At 46.6% G+C, this 21,372-nt stretch overlaps 1 protein-coding gene across 4 annotated transcripts in view; it reads left to right on the top strand.

Annotated features, from left to right (window-relative positions):
- Positions 1 to 21,043, top strand: part of AXIN2 (axin 2) — a 33,815-nt gene extending 12,772 nt beyond the window's left edge. For 2 of the 4 annotated variants that reach the window (XR_011194182.1, XR_011194181.1), the window contains exons 4-12: positions 4,481 to 4,583; positions 7,557 to 7,697; positions 9,117 to 9,595; positions 12,839 to 13,021; positions 13,209 to 13,439; positions 13,548 to 13,637; positions 14,642 to 14,742; positions 15,546 to 15,713; positions 18,409 to 21,043. Coding sequence is in view for 2 of the 4 variants with exons in the window: in XM_069199878.1 (XP_069055979.1) it covers positions 4,481 to 4,583; positions 7,557 to 7,697; positions 9,117 to 9,595; positions 12,839 to 13,021; positions 13,209 to 13,439; positions 13,548 to 13,637; positions 15,546 to 15,713; positions 18,409 to 18,535 (1,522 nt within the window). In the remaining 2 variants the exon portion in view is untranslated. The remainder of the gene's footprint in view (positions 1 to 4,480; positions 4,584 to 7,556; positions 7,698 to 9,116; positions 9,596 to 12,838; positions 13,022 to 13,208; positions 13,440 to 13,547; positions 13,638 to 14,641; positions 14,743 to 15,545; positions 15,714 to 18,408) is intronic. The other 2 variants (XM_069199878.1, XM_069199877.1) reach the window with 1 other exon arrangement.
- Positions 21,044 to 21,372: the final 329 nt, after the last annotated feature.

Below are 21,372 nucleotides of genomic sequence, written 5' to 3'. Positions count from 1 at the left end.
AATCATTTATATGAAGCCAGCTAGATATTAAAACGCGGAAGGACGAGGTGTTCGGAGAGTGGGGGGTATTGCACGTGGGTGATTACCACCCACGTGGCCCCATCACAGGTTTAATTAAGGTGCCTTATGCCTTCCCACTTGTCTGCTCTTTATGTCGACAGTTGATAGCATTTGGTGTCGGGAGCCTGGTTCGGATCCCGACAGACACGGCCCCGGTGGTTGGCCGCCATCTCGTATCATGTGTTGGTTTGTGTCTGGATGTCTGCCCGCTGGCAACGAAACTGAGACCAGATGACGGATATTGCAAAATGTAGGAATGCCAGAAATTCATACTTTCAAACCCAAAAACGTGTCCATTAACTAGGCCTTGCAGGGGACGGGCCAATTCTTTTCAGTATACTTTTTCATGGGGTTGCATAACGCGCGGAGGTTCAAACGATTTCCCCCCTCTCTCGAGGCAACCAAAGTTGTTGCACGATGTTCAGATCCTAATTCAGATCAAAGGCAGGGCTTTTCATTCCAGCGAACCCACAGACTCTAGCAGAAGAATAAATAGAGAATACAGATGTTTGGCCAGCACATGTGCGTTTTTTCGAACTGATACCGTGGCGGAAGAAACTGTTCTGCCGTCCCAGGCGCACACGGTTTATTGGACGGTACTGGCCCTGCTTGAAAGCCGGCTGACTCATGCCGGGGCCCGGCCTGGCCCGACTCCCATTTGATCATGTGTCAACGGAACATTTGCGGGGGTTAGTCACTTCTGGCCACTTTGGGGTCACCTGGGATTCGCAGGCCCGGGATAAAATGTCCTCTTTCGCAGCCTGGCCTGTGGCGGGCCTGTCGCAGTTGAGTGCAGCCTACAAAAACTTTAAGTTGACTGCGTGGAAGCTTTGCCGAATCACTTTCAGGTTATTGTTAGTTCAGGAGAGCTTACAGCAGGCGAGGGAGTGGCAGGCAACCTTGGAAGCCACTACAACTAGTCAGTGGTAGTTCTCTTACGGCAGAGAATGAAATGGACCTAGCGGTTTCTGTGTGGTGCTCACCAAGGCTGTGGCAGCGGTGGGAAGCCTGTGGACGCTTGGCTGGTTAGCCACAAGCTGAGATGTTTTTGGAGTGGACAGCTGTTTGCGTTTTTTTCTCTTAATCTTTCTGCTGTTGTGTAGGGTTGCTTACTACATCCACATTTTATTTAGTCGGAAACAAACGTATAGACAGAGGTGCACAAATTTCCCAAAATTGAACTCTACAATAATGTGTGTCCACTTTAACCCTCTAGAGTGCTTATTGCTGGCAGTAATTCTTTGGAGCTGGTGGCTGCACATTGCCATTGATGTTGTGTTAGGGGTGGAGGTCCCTCCACTTTTGAGGGGCCTAGAGGGTTCTGCTACAACATTTTCCCTGTCAATGCAAGAATGGTTAATTTCAGCACAAGGCCTTGTGAATGAGAACCAACTGAACGCCAACCTGGCCCTGGGGTTTACAACACTCCTGTACCATCATGCATACCCTCTCTCCACCCATTAAACTAGTGAACGTGGAGAGAAGCCCCCAGGACTACAGACTTGTCATTTTTCAATAAAATCAAGATCCTGGGGTACTGCATGCATGCCTGCATTTCTGGGATATAGACTTACATGGGAAACCCTGGAGGGTGTTCTGCAAGTCATGGGGATTGATTTGTGAAATTCTGTCCGGGTCTAAATGTCAAATATGTACACCAGTCCAAGTTACCCACTTGCTGAATGGACAGTCTGTAATGTAGCCAATCTTTTGAAATTCACATGAATTCTAATGCGTAACAGTTGAAACGCCAACCCATGCTTCATATGCTTTGTTCAGTAGACATCAGGCAACCGCCCCATTTTTGGGTTGGTTTGAATCGACTGCAACACCATAATCAAGTTACACTGTATTTTGAGTATCACTCCTGCTCAAGACAATCACCTCCACCCCCGATAGATTTAGAGGTGGTTGGGAGTTGGAAGATCTGCGGGCGCTATGCTCCCTTGTATGAGAAATCAAAAGCAACTCCTCTGTAGCAAAAGGGGTCACTCTCTGCACTCCCACAGCCCCATGAAACCGGTGAGCCCAGGGTTTAAGCAGCGTTTCTTGTCGGGTGGTTAGAACGCGACGCACGGTATAGCATTGACTGTTGGTGAAAGATTGTGACTTTTCTGTTGCCTATCATACGCGAACGATTTTAAACTACAAAAAATAAATAAGCTGCAATTTTAAAAGACAAGGTTAGGAGGATGTTGTGCAGTCAAGGCAAGTAGTACCCTCTATTTTGTCCTAGTTGCTGGTTTTAAACCATGGAAGGGATGGCCTGTCCCTAGGTACACATTTCCGACAGATGCGAAACCGTAAATATGTGTTCGTTCTGCTGGATATCTTTAAACCGCGTTTGTACTCATGAGAGGGTAACTGGAACTGCATGAGTTAGGAAAACTGCAGGCCCTTCGCCGTGGCCACAACACTGCAGTTGCCAAAACATAAAAGACCTTCAACCCCCCTCCAGAGATCAATTTGATTTTTGGATATCTCTAATGTCCATAAAACTGCGTGCAGGCTGCACCCCCCTTTCTTGATAAAGGCGGGATTGAGGGAAGGGTTGATTTAAACTCGGACCCCCTCTCGTGCGTCTTATTTATGGATTTAGCCGGGACCCAGGGGACCGCGCTGAGTGAACTTCAAACATTACCTTATCTCACAAACCACGCTTTTGATGTTGGCGAGATCAGAGCGAGCGGCGCGCGCTTATAGACCCGCTGCCAAATTAGGCCGGGAGTGGCTGCGCGCGCGCGGGCGTCTGATGTTTCAAAGGGGCCGTGCAACTTCACGCAGGTAGGGCCAGGCCCTGCCTGAGTCAAAAGGCCGAGGTAATTGGCTCTTCTGCAGTGGCAGCTGAGTTCACACCAGTGCGCCCCAGTAACGTGTGGGCAGCGTGCCAGACGGCTCTCGTCTGATGAAGCGCGTCATCTGTGGGCGCCTCACTTGTGGAGGAGCTCATCGGCTCGTTGTTTTTCACTTCTAGCTTCACAGACGTACACTACAGAAAGACATCGAGTAAGGATGCTGGGAGATTGTTGGCTGACTCCCATTGTAATGTGTTGTGATTAGACTAACTTATGTTTGATGTGTGGGATGGGCTTTCCGAGCAGGCAGGCTTGTTTGACAAGCTTTTTTAATTTTCTGCACAGGACACTGGATATTTCAATGCTATTTTTTTTGCATATGGTGTATGGTATCAATTTCTAACGTGGGTTTCGGAGGGCTGGATCCTGGTCAGGTTGTCATTGACTGTGTAAATGAGGTGTTGTTTTGAGTAAGGACATGCGCTTTTCTCCTGGATAACCTACAAAAACTAGTGTTGAGCTGACCCTACAGGAACGACATTGTCCACCTTTCGGTTGGGTTTCTTACAGGGCTTTTTAAGTTGGAGACATGTGGTGAAGTGTTGCCAGTTTGTTCTGCAAATCGGTGTACCATTTCACCTTGTCCTGTTAGCTGGGCTGATTATAACGAATCAACTCTGATGATCCCAGAATGCTTTGCATTGCCAAGAGGTGACAGTTCTGTGTTCCTGTAACGCGGACTTATGGGATGCACTACTTCTCTAGGAACAGGTTTTCCAATGCAGCCAGAAACCTTGCACCCCTCCAAGCGGATGCAAAGGGTGGCACCAGTTGTAACACAGCTGCATTTTACTGTCTCAGATACAGCAGTCATGGCCTTCCAATAGCTAATACTTTTTGGACTGTGTCAAGTTAATATTTACAAACAGTGCTTAAGACTCTGAACCTTCCTTGTAAAAGGGGAGGAATTCACAATTTAACTCGCTGATTCTGAGTTGGTCAGCTGGCCCCACATCAACTTTCCACTAATTTGGTAAACTGAAAGCCATGACAGTTCTTCTGTAGGGCTGCATGTTTCATGTCCAGCTCTTGTTGTAATCCACATAGGGATGTCAGAAAATAAATGAAAATCAATTAGGACTCAATGTTGAAGAGCGGCCTGACCTTGGAATGTGGTTAAGTGCCATGGGTTCATTACTCTATGTAAGGCTGATAGGACCAATAGTTTAAAACCAACTACAGCTTTCAATTGTTGCTGAAGTATCCATCTTTTGAGTAGGATCACATGGCCATTGGGTGACAGCCATTTCAATCAACCACATGGTGGCCGGTGAGTGAGTTATCCAAGGACGGAGACTTGGTCTGTTGGCTAGAGAGTGGTATTAAACCGTAATCATGAATTTATTCCTAAGCCATCTCCTGTTCCTTCAAAGTGGCACTTCCCCCTCCAAAATCTGAAGCACTGAGCAGCAGGTTTTAGCACATGATACTTTAGATGATTCAGGAACCGTGTAATGTAGCTGTTTGGGCAGCTTCTAAAATAAGGATAAGTGTGAGATTGAGCCATTTTTTTAAAGAACTTCGGTAAGGTTTGGTCTGACATAGCGTTTCTTTTAATGTTTCAGAGATGAAATGCCACCTCATCGACTCGCCAGCCGGAAACACATCCAACGGGCAATGCAGCGCAGTGTGAAGGCCAATGGCCAAGTGTCTCTACCTCATTTTCCAGTAAGTCAAACACTCGTGGTTAGGGATTGTTAAACCAAAAAGTCATATCTGCCGAGTTGTAACTGTAAATGTGTATGTTTTGAGCCCATTATTCCAATAGAGAGGCTACCGAGGATGTAAAAAGCGTTCATTAGATTCCTACGTCCATATCTGCCCTGACCATTATCACATAACAATTAAAATGGGTGCAAAATGCAAGCTGATTTTTAGAAGTTCATATTGGGGGGCCATGCCTTTTCTGGGACTTTAGGAGGAACCGTTTCTCCATCTGCTTGGACACGTATGTTTACCATTTCAAGGGGAAGGAGATGCATTTTCAGGCAAAACAGCATAGTAGATCTAAGGATACCAGTATATAGACCCCACATTCACAGCAATCCCGTTGCTGTTCTCCATTACTGCTTTAGAAGTTATCTAAAAATAGACTTTGGTTAGTGTGGGATTTAAAAAGGTGACTCACAAGTTCCCATTTTGATGCTTTTTAAAAAATGTATTATCAGTAACAACTGATTGGTCCCACTTTGGCAATCAGTGCCCTGATCTGGGAGATGGGGGTGTCAGTAATACAGCTCTTCTCTAATTCCCTTTCCCACTGAGAACATTGACTCGCAAGGAAATCACAAAAGTTTGGACACTGTTGTGAAGACATCTCTGAAATATGTCAGCCATCCAGTAGCCGAGACAACTAATGTGGTTCGCAAAAAGACCTAGAAAAGAAGGGGAGATGTTCCAAGAAAAGGCAAATCCACTCAGTCGGCAATGGCATTCAATATGTGTTTAAAGATGCTGCCTGACGCTGCTGGAACAGAAGCAGCACAAGACAGTGAAAGAGCAGCTCCAGGGCGTTCATTTTATGCATCCAGCGAACTGTTGTGTCTTACCCGCTGCCTTCCGACCAGGTTATTTCATTTTGTAATCGACGTAGGTCACTTGTTCATTGTTGAAAAGTAATTGGCAGCGGGATCTCGGCACCTGACACCCTCAATTCTGCTGATAGCGCAGGCATGTTGCTGTTATGTTGGTGGGTGCGAGTGACCAGACACCCACAACCCCCTTGTTGCATATTATACGCCACCCCCTTAGATACTTGGAAGTAGATACCAAGTAGGTACTTGGCACTTAGGGAGAGTGAGTGCTGAACCCCGGGTCACCTAACAAAATGATACAGCAAACATGCAGATTCCACGAAATTGTATAGGATCCCGTCCACGGGGCAAACCCTTGGGGAACAAAACCTAAATAATGGCTCCCCTTTACACACCAATCCCTTTTTGGATTCAAATAACTCGTGTTTTGAAAGCAGTCGTTTAACTTTGCGTGATCGACTAGCGGGGTGGCATGTGGTTTCCATAAATCAGAAAATTGCATTACTAGGCTTGAGATGAGCTGAAGCTGTGACTAAGATGTTAATTGATGACCTAGAAGACAACAGTTATTACCCAGGATATGCACCTGACCCAGGTTTTTATGACCGGTCAGATGTCTTTATTCTCTGTGTCTTGTTTGGTGTACCTGCCAGAAGTTAAAGGGGGTGTGTGAAAAAACTACACATCGATATTAGGCGCTATTGTAAAAGGTTACCAATAATCCATTGCCCACAGTGACTAGTGTATTATTAGCCAGTGTTCAGTGCGGCTCTAAATGGAATGAGCAGAAAAGGGTGAAACGGTGGCCCTTTGCCATCTTGGCTGCGTGGGCAAGGGCTGTTTTCGTGTGACCCTAAAATGTGCCTCCTCGAGTCTCTAATTAATGACTGTAGCGAGGTCCCGACTCCACGCAGTCCCTTGTCCAGTGTGGCCCACCCTGACCACAGTTGTCCTGAGCAACCAGGAGTGTTGGATAACATTTCCCGCCTGCTCGTCCCCCCTTTCTTGTTCTTATCCCCCGCCTTCTTTTAATGAATGTTCTATAGACCCGGCTTGTAAATTACATTATTTTGTCCCGGGGCGTGGAAATCGACTTTCTCCCTCGGCTGGTGCTTTGATCATTCTCTGAATACAGCCGGCCTGTGTTCAGCTGACGGCTTCCTGCCGGGCGCCCTTCCACACTGTTTTTCCCCTCAGCATCACTTCTGCAGCCAAGCGGTTGCCAGAGAGCGAAAACAGACCCTACCTCGTCTGTCCGCCGGGCTGATGTGCCCTGGCCAGCCACGGGCAGCTTGTGTTTTTTACACTCTTGTGGAAGTTGTGGTGTGCGGGTGGAGGAGGCAGGCACAGTTCTGTCTGTTCTGCCACCTCATACCAAGATGCTGCGCTTTCCCCTTCCCATATTTCATTCTCGATTTGGAAATGCTCCCGTTTCCCCTTGATAGCTCTGCTGCAGGCAGCCTGGCTCAGCAGTGTATCACTACAGCCCGCAGCAGCTTTTTTCTTTTCTTTTTTGTACAAAGGGATAGCGAGGAAGGGTAGGAGGAAGATCTAGGACAAAGAGGCAAAACTACCTCAAAGGTGCCCAGTGTGTAGGCAGAAAATAAATTACCACTTCTCCTCTGATCTGGAGCTGTTTGACTTCTTTTTCTTTGCCCAATCTTATGTTTTTTTTCTAAATTTTCCAAGCTCCTTTCTGTTTATAGGCGCCTTTTTCATTCCTTGAGTTAGTCACCCTCCCTCCCCACCTCTGGAGTTTTTTTTTTGATGTTTGACAACAGTCTTTGAAGATCCTCGACTTCAGAGTAAGCTACTGATGGGCTGGTTGTACTACAGAGGGAACAAGCAGTGCTGCACGGAGTGCGACCAACTGCTCCCGCCGAAGGCGAGTGCCGGCAGGGAGGATGTCGCTCCATGAGGCCACAGGACGCGGAGGATAAAAACCTGGTGCTGGCCATGCCCGGCTGTGCTCTCTCTCTGCTTCATCTGTTACGCGCTGGATTGCCTGGCTTCGCCGCTAAGGCTCCGGCTCATGTTTTTGCTTCTTCTGCTCTCTTGGATGCACTGTTAATGTATGGCCCCTTTTTTGTGTCTCCCTTCCGTGTAGAGGACCAGTCGCCTGCCCAAGGAGATGACCCCTGTGGAACCAGCCGCTTTTGCTGCAGAGCTCATCTCCCGCCTTGAGAGGCTGAAGCAGGAGAAGGAGACGATGGACTGCCTTGAAGAGCGATTGCAGCAGATCAAAGAGGTAGGATGGGTAACCCAACACGGTTATGTTCAGTCTATAGCAATGTCAGGTATTCATTAGGTCTTGAATATGTCCTGCTGTTTTCCTCGCTCCCAGTTTTATGGTTGTCAGTGAATGGTTGACTTCATATCCCTGTAACTGGATTTGATATAGCCCTCTGGGCTTTTGGTTCCAAGTTGTTGGTGGCCCATTGTCTTTGCTTGTGCACCTGGATTCACATTGATGGCACGTTGCAGGTTTCTTTCCCTTTACCTGTTGGTATTGATGGTGGGCCAGACATTGATCACCCAGTTCCCAAGTTGTGAATGCACCAGAAGTAGACCATTCCTTAGAGTTGATGGTAGTTGAGGAGTAATGCATGCACCTCTGTCCATTGTTTCGTGGTGGTTCTGATGTGGTTTGTGCTGATCTTGTTTCCTATGAGCCAATAGGCATATTTTCATGCTTAGCCTGGGTTTAAATAGTTATTAGATGCCTTTAGTTACTAGTGATGTTCCTATTGCCCAGTGTTTCAGTTGAAAGGTTGATTCTGTTTCCCACCTTTTTTTCAACCTCGTTGTGTCCAGGGGTAGCAGTAGGTATTCATCACATGCCCTTTGGTACCCATGTCACAGCTTCCACTACCCCAAGTCTCCCAGGATTATTGAGGCAGCAGCAGGAACACAAAGTAGATGCCTCTAGGAACCTACTTTACTTTCTGTAGTTTGCACCCCTTGCCCACCCTCTGCAGCAGACTGTTTGTGGTCTGAGGTGCGGACAAGAAAGGGGCAATATTGTGGTGTCATCTGAGATGAAAGGATGCATGATGTCAGTTTCTGCTTCCCTTCTCACTTTGATGCATTGAGGTCCCTGGTAGACTCAGTCTGACATTTCTGATCCAGCGCAACAAGACTTATGATGCTTCAGATGCCCCTGTAATGGGATTTTAGTTATCTCTAGCTGTTCCTGGTGGCCTGGATTATAAATTCCTAGCAATGTCAAGATAAGTGTTGATGTCCCCACCTTGGAATTGTAGTGGTTGTAGGATTATTTCAATGAGCCTCTTCACTGAATACAAAGAGGGTTCTGAGGGTATTCCTGAACTCTGAATTTGCGGCCATCACAGTGTTGTCCAGTAATTTTTCTCCTTGAACATGTTTCAGGGGTTCCTTTATAGCATGACTTTCTGTTCAACTAGAGGTTATACCAGTTGTTGGGAGTTTACAGTTGGATAGCAGTGTGAAGGTTGTTATTCCTACCCTTGTTCTTGAAGATGGATTCTTTGTGACTTACGCTTTATGTGGTTGTTCTTGTGTCTCCGTTGGCTCATGCTTGGATGCAAGAGCACACTGTGTGTATTTTATATTAGCATGTCCATTTATAAACGTTAAGATTCTTTTCCCAGCATACCGCATCCTTAACAATGTCCTTCTCCTCTAGGAAGAAGAGAAGGAAGACTCTGACTTACCTCTCATCACTCCGGACAGTCGGGAAAGTTTGCCAATGCAGCATCCTCTTGCCCTCCTCCCCTCCGGCAGCTATGAAGAAGACCCACAAGCTATCCTGGATGACCACTTGTCTCGCGTTTTGAAGACTCCCGGCTGTCAGTCACCAGGGGTGGCTCGACACAGCCCTCGCTCTCGGTCCCCTGAATTCCCCCGAGGGGTGAAGCCACTTCCTGTATTTGCCCCCTGCCCAGTGCTGACCAAGGGATTTATCACCAAGCAGACCACCAAGCATGTGCATCATCACTACATCCACCATCACAATGGCCCCAAAACGAAGGAACAGCTGGAGGCGGAGGCTGCCCGACGCGCGCAATGCTTCTGCACCAGCAGTACGGACTATTGCTGCTACTTAAAAAGCAAAAGCCACCCCAAAGGCATGGAAGTAGCCTCTGGACCTACAGAACTCCTTGGGTAAGAAAAATAAACCCTCTTACCTGTTCCATGCCTGGGTGTAGTGACACCCTCATAAATGTAGTCATTGTGTATGATGAGGGCAGAGGGAAGGAGACGCACAATCCTCAATTTTCACTGGCTCCCTATGAGGGGGATCATGTGTGCTGTGTTAAGTGGTGGGTGCTAAGCTTCTTCTCATGCTGTGTACCTTACAATCCTCTTGTGCAGGGAATTTTACACTTTGGATTAAGTTTTACTATCTTCATTGGTGTGTGACTATACTGTACGTGAGGTTGACTTCCCACTTCCCGGGTGTACCTTGTGATTAGCCATCCACAGTGTGATTGGCGCTGCACTTGGGACATGATTCCTTTATTAACAAGTGTACTTGGTTGTGTTCCATAAGTAGGATGCATCTCTTGTGCTCAGTGATGTACTACAATTGGGGCCACCTTCTAATCAGCATACTCCATGCTCCCTTCTTATGAAGGTATTCTAGTCCCCTAATTACATAGGTGAAGGTGTGCTGCTCAGCACTAATAATCCATTTTACCAAACCTTGCCATGCGTTTACCTATCGTTCAGACCATGTCTTTAGCTTGACTGGTCTGTGATCATCTGGCTCATCTTTTCCCATGAGGTGTCAGGTGTTTTCTTCCTCTGTGCTGGTGCTGCACTTCATAAGATTTGTAGACATATTCCATATGAGATTATTTGTTTTGTTCATAGACCTTCCTTGTTTCTACAATGTGTGTGCGAGGGGAGAAGGGGCCTAGGAACAGGTGCAGTCATTGACCGAAACATTCAGATCATAGATTCTGATTTGATTTCTCTCATGTTCACCTGCTGAAGTATTCCTGTACTTTCCCCTTTGCGGCATCACGTCAGCAGGCAGCTTGAGCCACCAAGCTAAATCTGAGCATGTTGAAAACATTTACAGTCTGTCTTAGACCCCAAACAGTAAACCACTGAAGTGAGCCAACTCAACAAAAACGTGCATGAATTATCAATCACATACTAGCTTGAAATTCGTTGGAAATGTACCAAATTTGCACCCAGAGCAACAGGTTTCTTTAGCTTTTGCTTTCTTATTCGACACATGGGTGGGTATAGCCTCATAAGCATGCCCACCAGACCCACGTGCCAGGTATCTCTTAATCCGCTCACGTTCATATTCACATACCCAGAGATACAGCCTCGCTTCCGCAGGCACTAACTTGATAAGTAATGTAAGCTGATCAAATTCTAGGAATGGTTCTAATATGCAGAGCAATCGCATTATGTAAACCGTGCCTAAGCAGAGCTATTAAATGCCCAGACAAGACAGCAAGATAGCTCAGTGACTTAAACCGTGACCGCTGCAGTAGTGGCCGGTAATACGAGCGGGAGTGGAGCCGGCCACACATGCACACACACTGACACCCATGCACATGCAAGCATACATACACCCACCATGCACATACACAGACAGATTCACAGCACACACTCACAAATACCCATACATTTAAACACACACGCATGTATGCACGCATCAAACATTACTAAAAAAATATACAACATTCCGGGCCGCAGCAGCGATCCTGTGTAGCGGGAAGTAAGCCTTGGTGGTTCCTGACGATAGGAACTGCTGCCTCCACTCATTGACTGACCATGGGTCAGCCAGTGACATGAGGTGGCAGTCTCTTATTCGTCACAGAGTGGGATGGGGGTCAGTGAGACTGCTGACTCCAATCTAAGGCACTCGGCTCTGGGCAGTTCAGAGCTGAAAACTAAGCGCCCAGGTCTGAGGCTATCAGTGACACTCCCCTTCATCGTGAGGGGTAGGACCACCATGCGCTTCGCCGGGCTGCGGATGTCACACCCACAGGGCTGTGACTTCTTAAGCATGGCTCAGGCAATCTGCGCATTTAGCGCACGTACAGTGCCTGGCTGCCTGACCTGACATGAAGAGTGTCTGTCAGGATGATCTTTGCTCAGCCTGACAGTCTTAACATTTGTAAAAAGGTGTGGGGCTCTTAAGGACGGGCCGCTGCTGGATTGCTGACCGCTGATGTGGCCTGCAGGTCTCAAGTGTGAATCCAGGCACCGCAGCACGTCATCCTTCTAGGAGTATCACTGTTTATTTGGAGCACTTACAGATAACGCAAATGTGTTATTAAGCAATATACAAAAATATTAATATTATATTATATTAATATTTTCAACGTCTCGTCGGGGGTAGTAAGTGCTATATAAACACAATTGCAATATGCTCATACCACGGTATAGCCACTAACGCCTTTAAATTATATAGATTGTGCCTCTTATCCCAGTCATATATTTGTGATATGCATGGTGGCTTCAAGACATCAATCAGCTGTTAACATAAAACAATACCATGAAACACCCAGTAATTCTAAGATACAAGTATTAATGGCAACCTTCAATATGTCAAGTAATACGTTCTGTGATGCCATAAGCTAAGGAAAGCTGTGATATGCTCCACAATGGCCAGCAGTGCCAGATTTGTTTATTTTTTTAATAAATTAGCTAACCTTACCTAGCATATGATCTTATTCGTTAGAACGTACTCATTTGGTCCTTGCATACAAGCTTTGCATGCACTAGTGTCCCCATATATAGACTTCTAGTTTCATCGGGTGCTCATTTAATATTTACACATGGGCAGATACTGCTTCACAGCCTTAGGTGCCCAAGTACCGCCATCATTGCCAGAAGCTACTTCCTCTGCCTAGCCTAGCCTCGCATGGGCATGCCATCATCCTGCAGGACTGGCCCTTATACCGTGGCGCACACAAAGTAGTCCTATGTCAAGCAGCGCTATCGTCTATCGGTCCAAGCCATGAGGGCGTGGTGTGTCCGCTTGACCCTTGCAGGTACCTCACACCTACCTAGGGGCGACAGGTTTCAGTCCATCATGTAATCTGCACCATCCGCGCTTTGCTCTTGTTCCACTGCATAGGCTCTTCATGGGCCACTGCAGCAACCTGAGGACAACAGCAAACCTACCCTCCCCCCATCCTTCCCCACCCCCGTCTCTCTGGAAGCTCGTTTGCTGACATCCCATCCTCATAAAAGAGAACCCAGCTGACCCAACCGTACGACCCTAAACCTGTAGAGGCCCCAGGCAGCGAGTTGTAGGCTTGATGCATCTATGTAGTGGTGGAGGTTGTGGCTGGCTGGTTTGGGAGGTGCTTGTGCTGGAACGCTCGTTCTTTATAACTTATGAACCCGTGTTTGTGTTTCCTCCTCTCCTCGCAGCAGCAGGAGCAGTACCCTCTCCAAGAGAAACGGGAAAGTTCCAGCGGAGCGCCAGCTGGGCAGTGAAGGATGCCCCACGGTATCACTGGGCCTGCCCCTTCAAGGCAACGAGGCTGACCGGTCCCAGAACGTCTGGCAGTGGATGCTGGAGAGCGAAAGGCAAAACAAACATAAACCCCACAGGTAGGCGGCATAATTAACCGCATATATGTCCCCCTTGTGTTTTTTATACAATTGTAGATAATGAGATTGTTATGCCTGGGAACCTGCAGTGATGCAAGCACGTCGATTCAGGGGCATTTTAAATCTACCAAGCTGACCATCATTGCATTTATGTACCAACGATCTCTTTTCTGTCTGTTTTTTCCAGTGTACCAAATGCTAAGAAAGCCTACAGCTCCGACTCCACGCGGGGCCTGGCGTGTGAGCGCGTGACCCGGCACCATCAATCGGGAAGCAGCGGCCATGTCCGGACTGCTCAGCCCGCTCACCCCTTTGTTCAGGACCCCGCTATGCCCCCGCTTCCGCCCCCAAACACGCTGGCCCAACTGGAGGAAGCTTGTCGGAGGCTAACGGAGGTGTCCAAGCCTCCAAAGCAATGGTAATGTTCGCTAAGCAATCCGCTCTCCCTGCGAAATAAAACCTGTCACCGTCGTCCCCAAAAAGACGGCCCTAACCGTAACCCTCCCATGTGCTTTTTCCCGTTCAGGTGCTCCGCATCTAATGTGCCTAGAGATCGGCCCCACCCCGCTGTGCAGGTCGGAAGTGCCTCTTTCTCCGCGGTCAGCCTTCCGGAAGAGTAAGTACCTTTATTGACCAGTAAAGCGGTTTTTTTTTTGGGGGGGGGGGGAGGGAGAGGTGTTGGGGGTGTCTCAGCCTCTTCCATTGGAGAGTATGTGGGGGCTGAGGTCGCTGAGGGGACTGGAGGAGTCTGCTGTCCATGCAGGGGGTTTCTGTATTAAACTATGCCCCTCCGCTCACAGCTTCAACCCTTGATGAGGGAGTTTATGTGGGGCGTGCTCCTCCAATCCCTTTACTGTGGGTGGAGGACGAAACCCACATAGCGGATATTTTCTGTCCCGGGTGCGGGCTCGCGTTCAGTGCTGCCATTTCCGAGAGAAGCCTTAATTGCACAGCGCTTTCTGTAACGAGGGTTCTTTATGCTGAAAGGCCGAATTGCTGTCTAAATAATTAAAATTTTGCTAGCATGTCCTCTTTATCCAGAGTTGTGTTTTGAAGTCTTTGCTCAGCCGCCTGACTGGGGTTTTCTTTTAATTGGTTGACCCCCTAAGTCCCTCAGCTGTCTTTGCTGGCAGTCTCCTCCACCCCCACCTTCTGTACGGGGCGACTCTAAAAGGACGTAGAACAAATTAGCGAGACTTAATCACGCCGTAGAAGCACTGAGTGGCTACTGATGGGACCCTTAGGTGAAGTTCAGACTCTTACAGCCCCTCCCCCGCGCGCTTCCCTGTTAAAAGTCCTAGGAAGACTGGCCTCTGTAAATGGGGGGATTTCCCAGTTAAGGATGGAGGGACTGGGAACGTTTCAGCTAATGGCAGCCCTGTGTAGAACACAGGCGACCAGAACCTCTTGAAAAGGGCGGGAGGCGAGCCACAGGCTTTGTGGTTGATTCGTCCGCAGCCTGACTGGCCTTAAGGGCCTCTGGTCTGTGTGTGGAAGTCTCTTGATGTCTTTGGGGCATGCACAGGTCAGGCAAAGGACGATTTTACCAGATTGGGGCACAAATATGATGACACGGGCAGGTTGTTAACTCTGGGTAGTAACGAGGCCTTTTGTTTTCAGTTCCAGAAAAGCCGGGCTTCAGCATTGCGGCCATGCAAGATAGAGGTTTTCAGTGGAGGGCTTGGGCATCCCCCTTATTGCCTGCCAGGCAGACCTCGCAGGTACTACACCCGAAAAAACTCATTTTTTTGTGTGCACCCACTGGATCCCGTGTTCCCTGCCTGGAAAAGACCTCCCTAACCGAGCTGCCTTCCAAAGCTTTAAGTTAGTCTGTGGCTTTGAGACCGGTTGGCGAGGGAACGGGACCCAACCATTTTTTTGATTAGGGGTCAAGTCCATGCGTCTTGTCAACATGATCGCTGTGTCTGCATGTCTCCAATCCATCATTTGCAAGAATGTGTACATTTTAGAATGCTAAAAGGCGAATCTGACAAAAAAGTTCCCAACAATTCTCCTTCCGGAGAATGGTGGATGGGGTTGACATGGATCCATGTTTTGACCTTTCATGTCTGGGTTGCTTGTTTGAATTTGCGAGCTTGAAGTTAGTCGAACCTCCTTGCCTTATGTCCAGCAGCTCTAATGAAGCATATGGGCCCTGCTAAGCCAGCTCCGGCTGGGCAAAGCGGCAGTTCACATTAAAAATAACCTTGGTTTGTCATTCTCAGCAGAGAGGGAAGAGGTTAAATGGGCACGCAGCAAGTGGGATCCTCGAGCACTGGGCCAAGGGTTTGAGCCGCTCATCCTGCTCACAGAGCTGAAGCCTTCTAGTAATTGTGTCTGGAGTCAGTTCGAGATCTCCTAATTTACTTCCTAAATAAAAACTTTTCAAGCCCTAGCAGGGTTCACGTTACAGTGTCTACAAGGAAAAAATACGTATTTTTTAATTTAAATGTGTGTTTTGTTTGGACTGGCAGTGTCGGCGTGGTGACACATGCACTGATGCTACCGTATTGTTCTTTTACAGCCACAAGGAGCCAAAGAAGCCCCCGGCGGCCCCTGGCCCCCCACCCAGCGAGCTGGTTGTCACTTACTTCTTCTGCGGAGAAGAAATCCCGTACCGGAGGCTTCTGAAGGCCCAGAGTCTGACGCTTGGGCACTTCAAAGAGCAGCTAAGCAAAAAGGGCAGTTACAGGTGAGATTTATGTGCTTATGTATCCTAGTGGCCTCTCTGTGGCGCTTCTTGCTACCTAAAGCTTCTTGCTTTGTGGCTTGTCTGGGCGAGCTCTCTGTTCCATCGGAGACTCAGGCCCATATTTATACTTTTTTAGCGCTGCATTTGCGCCGCTTTTTTGACGCAAAAACTGCGCAAACTTTCAAAATACAGGGCCATATTTATACTTTTTGACGCAAAACTGCACTAACGCAGTTTTGCGCCAAAAAATTTAGCGCCGGCTAACGCCATTCTGAAGCACCATGCGGGCACCGTATTTATTCAATGACGTTAGCCGGCGTTAGCCGCCGGCGCTGTCTGGTGTGCGTTAAAAAAAACGACGTACACCAGGCAGCGCCAGCGTAGGGGGAAAATGGCGTATGGGCGTCCACAAATGGTGCAAGCCAGGCTGAGGCAAAAAAATCGCCTCAACCCGATTTGCGCCATTTTTTTACGACGCCCAACCCCCATTGAAATGACTCCTGTCTTAGCAAAGACAGGAGTCATGCCCCCTTGCCCAATGACCATGCCCAGGGGACTTCTGTCCCCTGGGCATGGTCATTGGGCATAGTGGCATGTAGGGGGGCACAAATCAGGCCCCCCTATGCCACAATTTTTTTTTAAAAAAAATACTTACCTGAACTTACCTTAATGTCCCTGGGGTGGGTCCCTCCATCCTTGGGTGTCCTTCTGGGGTGGGCAAGGGTGGCAGGGGGTGTCCCTGGGGGCAGGGGAGGGCACCTCTGGGCTCATTCTGAGCCCACAGGTCCCTTAACGCCTGACCTGACCCAGGCGCTAAAATGCGGCGCTAATGCAGGTTTTTTAGACCCGCCCACTCCCGGGCGTCATTTTTGCCCAGGAGTATAAATACGACGCATATGCATCGGAGTCATTTTTTAAGACGGGAACGCCTACCTTGCATATCATTAACGCTAGGAAAGTGTTCACGCAAAAAAATGACGCTAACTCCATGAACTTTGGCGCTAGACACGTCTAACGCCAAAGTATAAATATGGAGTTAGTTTTGCGTCGAAAAAAACGACGCAAATTCGGCGCAAAAGGAGTATAAATATGCCCCACAATTGCATTTTGCAAGTTTGCGCCATTTTTGCGTCAAAAAATGACACACATGCGGCGCTAAAGAAGTATAAATACGGGCCTCGGTTTGCAAGTGAGGTCATTCATTGTCCCTCATGGGGTCCTCCTTGTCCAAACAAATGAAGAGGACTGGGACGAGGAAGACCCCTAATGAGGGTAATGAATATTACCATAAGTAACGGAACACTTCCTGGGCCGGGCTCAAACTCGTGAGGCAGGGGGTAAATCTTGAATGAAGTTTTGAGTGATTCAGGGCCAATTCCCCCCATCTGTTAATCTACCCTCTTTCTACCTCTTTTGAGCCACCCAGTTTTTTTTTTTTTACATCCGTGTGTCATTGGGTCATGGTACTGTATCTTTTGAGGGCTCTTTCGAACAGCGCAGCCCCTTTTGTGCACACACCTAGTCCTGTTTTTACATCAACTAAGCCTTTCTCAGTTTCTAGATCTGCTGGTCAGCGGTGAGTGCACCAACATCTTTCAGAAAAATTATTGGTAGGAAGACTTTGAAGTATTGCTGCTCCTAGCCACCATGTGGAGTCTCTTGAGCTAACGGTCGGAAACCACAACCGAGGCCACACAGTTTATCTTTCTCTTTTAGATAAGTGCCAGGGGCAGTTGCTAATTTTACAAAAGTTAGTTTTATTTTTAAACTGGTTGTTTGAATCACTGAGCAGGTTTGTTTCTGGGGATGGAGGGGTGACCACAGATGACACAAGATGGGAGCTGTTCAAATGGAAGCCCTTTAATTATGATTAGGCAGCCTGAGTTTGAAGGAAGTCTGCGAGTTGGAGAGAGGAGGGACCTTTAAGGCCGAAGCTGACAGGCCAGGCTTTAGAGGTCGGATCATGTCTTTTCTGCTCGATCGGTAGTGATGGTGGAGATTCCGATTGCGAAATGTTGCAAATTGGGATCACAGTTAAGAAGACCTGTTGCACTGTGATGTCTTTTTTACTGCTTATTGTATCATTATGAATTCCACAACCATTCTGCGGGATGAATTATAGGAGCCGTCTTTGTTAATTAGGCTGATTAATTACCAGAAAGATGTCCTCGAGTGACTCATAAGCTTGGTTTCTTTCATGGAAGCTGTTCTTTAGTGTTGCATTAAAAAATTCTTAGGGAAATTCTGCAGTGCCGTTTCCTCTTGCTGTCTCAGTGGACTTGACTGTGGGACAATGCTGGTGCCATAGGGGGTTTGGGGACAGCGGATTTTAAAGAATTTTTAACAAATGAACCATTTTATTGTTTTCTGAGTTTTCACTGCTTTGAGCCCCGTTTGTGCGAATTGTGTTCGAATGGGAAATTGAGTTGTCAGAATCCAGTTTCCCCATAAAGCAGTCCCAGACCCAGCTAACACTGCTGACCAGGTGATCGACTTTGTGTAATCTTTTCTTGGAGGTTCTTTAAAACATTAATAGGTACCTCCCAGTCTGGCTTATCTGACCCATTGCTGTCTAACCATGGAGGTTCGTAGGCAGGGATGAGTTTTTGCCTTGCTAGTGGCATCATTCCGTTCAAAGAAATTGTATAATGGCCAGTACCAGTCCTTGAACAATTTTTCCATTTGTGTTTTTCAGGTATTACTTTAAGAAGCCTAGCAACGAATTTGACTGCGGGGCAGTATTTGAGGAAATCTGGGAGGACGACTCCATGCTGCCCATGTACGAAGGACGGATCCTTGGGAAAGTGGAACGGATTGATTAGCACGTTCAGGTGGACTCTGGAGGAGAGCGTTGGACTTTTGAAGGAAATCGAACCAATGAAGAATGTTTTTTGGGTGGTGGGAGGGAGGGGGTGAGGAGCCAATGAAAAACTGAGACAGCCTTATAAACCTGGGCAATGGCATTGGACACCCATGAGCTATGTACAGAGATGAGGGAAAACGTCTATCTATTTATTTAAAATATGACCACTTTGGATTATAGAAGATACAGACCACACGTGAAAGACTTCCATATATAATATATGACTTCCTAAGGATCTGAAATCTATTTACGAAGAGGAGAGAAAATGTGCATATCTGATCTGAACAAAAATCCTTATTGATATTTATTGAACTCTCAGTTCCCCTCAAGTCCAGAGTACGGACATGCTGCTTTACCAGTTGAAAAGAAAGTGTGTGCAAGTGATGGAGAGAATCCAAAAGAGAAGAGTTATTTCCTGTTCCACTAATATGTAAAGAGTGTTAACTTTGGATGTGTTATTGTTTTTAGTATAGGACAACAAAGGAGCTGCACTGTGCCACCAATGTCTGCAAGAATTAATATATCTCTTTCTGACCTCATGCACGTGGGGTGTCTCTGTTGTGGTAACTTGTTTCATTTTCATGTATGCCCTACATTTGTTGAGGAATGGTTTGTTGTGTCAGTGGCCCTTGTATGACACCAACAATCCCATATGAGAGATGGTTTGCTCTCCAAGGAAGCAATGTGCTAAAGCAACTTTACTTCACAGCCAAGCTCCTCCGTATAAACTGGCTGAGAAGACTACCAACTTCCGATGAACAACAGAGGCCACTTTGACCAGAGACCATATGTGTGTGATCAAAAGACTGCCGATCCTGGGTTTTGGGGGGCCTAGGGGACCAGACTTTTCTAGGACTTTTCAGTGCAGCACTGTCTTTGCTGTTAGGGTTCACCTTTGCACAGAGGTCTTAATGCAAAGTGTATATGGGTGACCACCATTGGGCTTTTGTGTCCTTTCTTTGGGCATATACTGTGGTATGTGTGTTCTCTTGTTTTCATGTAGCATCCATGTTGTGTGCCTTCTCCCCATCTCTTACTGGCGTTGCACAGTAGTCTGCGCCATTCTACCCAGACACATCAAGAAGCCTTTAGATATAGAATGATAGTTGAGTAGTAAACCATAGGAATGTGTAGGATTGGACTACTCACTCAAATGCAATGTAATAAGTTCCTGCAGTTTTTTCAACATTTTTGTAAACCTTCACCTGAACAAATCATGTTTCCTGCCCAGATGGCTAAGCAGACTTTGACAAAGCAAGGGTGGGGACCATGGCATTTCTTTCACTGTTAATGGTTCATGAACCATCGCTGGTTCTTTCTATAGTACATTCAAGGTGTAATGTGCCTGCTGCTTCACAGCGTGCCTTGTACTCTCACGATTTGTGCTTCTTAAATTTTTGTTTTGAATACTGGAGCAAAATCAATTTAGCATACACCGTGCTTCAACACAGCCTGCCTAGCGTCCTGGCGGAAGGATTGTCATATAGATGGATTAGTAGTATGTCTATAGCAAAACAACTCACATTATTATGCCTTTGGTGTCACAACTTGCTAAACATTCTGACATATGCAACAGGGCGTTGTGTTGATAGCAAGTACACTTTGAGGTTATAGTGCTTGCCCCTACAAGGATGTGTTCATGGGGACAGCAGTTGCAACTTTATCAACCTGCTCTCTGTGTGCTTACGTGGCATCTGTGCCGTAGTACTGTAAAAAAAATGTTGTGCCCATGGCTTATAAGTTGATTTTATGAGAAAGTAAGAAAAGAGCAGACTTTGTGCAGACTTCTGGTGACATGATTATGTTAATGTTGTAATTAAGGGCCATATGTACGACACATTTTCCCATAGACACAGAATGGGTAAAACCCTTTGCTACATCTGGCCCTAAGAAACTCTACTGCAAAGTTAAAATATTGGTATGAAATGTTATCACGTATCCAGATATTTTGGCCCGCCTTTCCTATTCTAATTTCTTTTATTTCACCTTTGGGGAGTTTTAAAATTAAAAAAAAAAAATCGCCACTGAAGCTGCCCCGCAAAATGAGACTCATGGCCTTTCTGTATTTGGGTTTTGTGAAAACTTTTTCTGCACATTTGCCGTTCCTACCATGTATATAATATGTACATATCTGGTGGAAGAAAATATTTTTAATACACTATCTCTAGTGTTTGGTGAAAAAAGTACAGTACCTGTGCCTGCATGGTGGGAATTCCACCGTGTGTCACCCTATATTCAGGGTTCAAACATCCCTTGATTTTTGAAAGGGGTCTATGTATAAATATATATTATGCCTTTTATTACAAGTCTTGTACTCATGACTTTTGCTATGGCATTCGCTCTACTTATACTGTAAATTATACATTATATAAAGAGTTTCATTTAAAGAAAATTACTTGGTACAATAATTATTGTAATTATTAAGAGATGTAGCCTTTATTAAAATTTTATATTTTTCAAATTACAATTGTGTCTTTTAATGGGGAATTGTCGTGTTCTGTCAGTTGTTATGTGATCTCCCATGTCCTTATGTGTTGTTTGCTAGTGACGGGCCTTTCTTTTTTTCCCATCTTACTTTGTTAATGTGATTCAAATTCTAGGCACTAGAGTGTTTTTCTTCCTGTTCGAAGCCTTACACATTAAACCTATTCACAAAGTTAAAGAAAAATGCATTAATCTATGCCAGCACAAACTATGCACATTCTCTGATCCACTTACAAGTAATTAGTCATAATGCGTAACCTGCAAATAATGCAAATTCCCTTTGAACTAGATGCCTTCACAAAACCACACACT

The sequence above is a fragment of the Pleurodeles waltl genome, chromosome 7 (genome assembly GCF_031143425.1).
Source record: "Pleurodeles waltl isolate 20211129_DDA chromosome 7, aPleWal1.hap1.20221129, whole genome shotgun sequence".
Lineage (NCBI taxonomy): Eukaryota > Metazoa > Chordata > Amphibia > Caudata > Salamandridae > Pleurodeles > Pleurodeles waltl.
The sequence above is the reverse complement of the archived record's forward strand: the minus strand, read 5'-3'. Positions and strand labels throughout refer to the sequence as shown.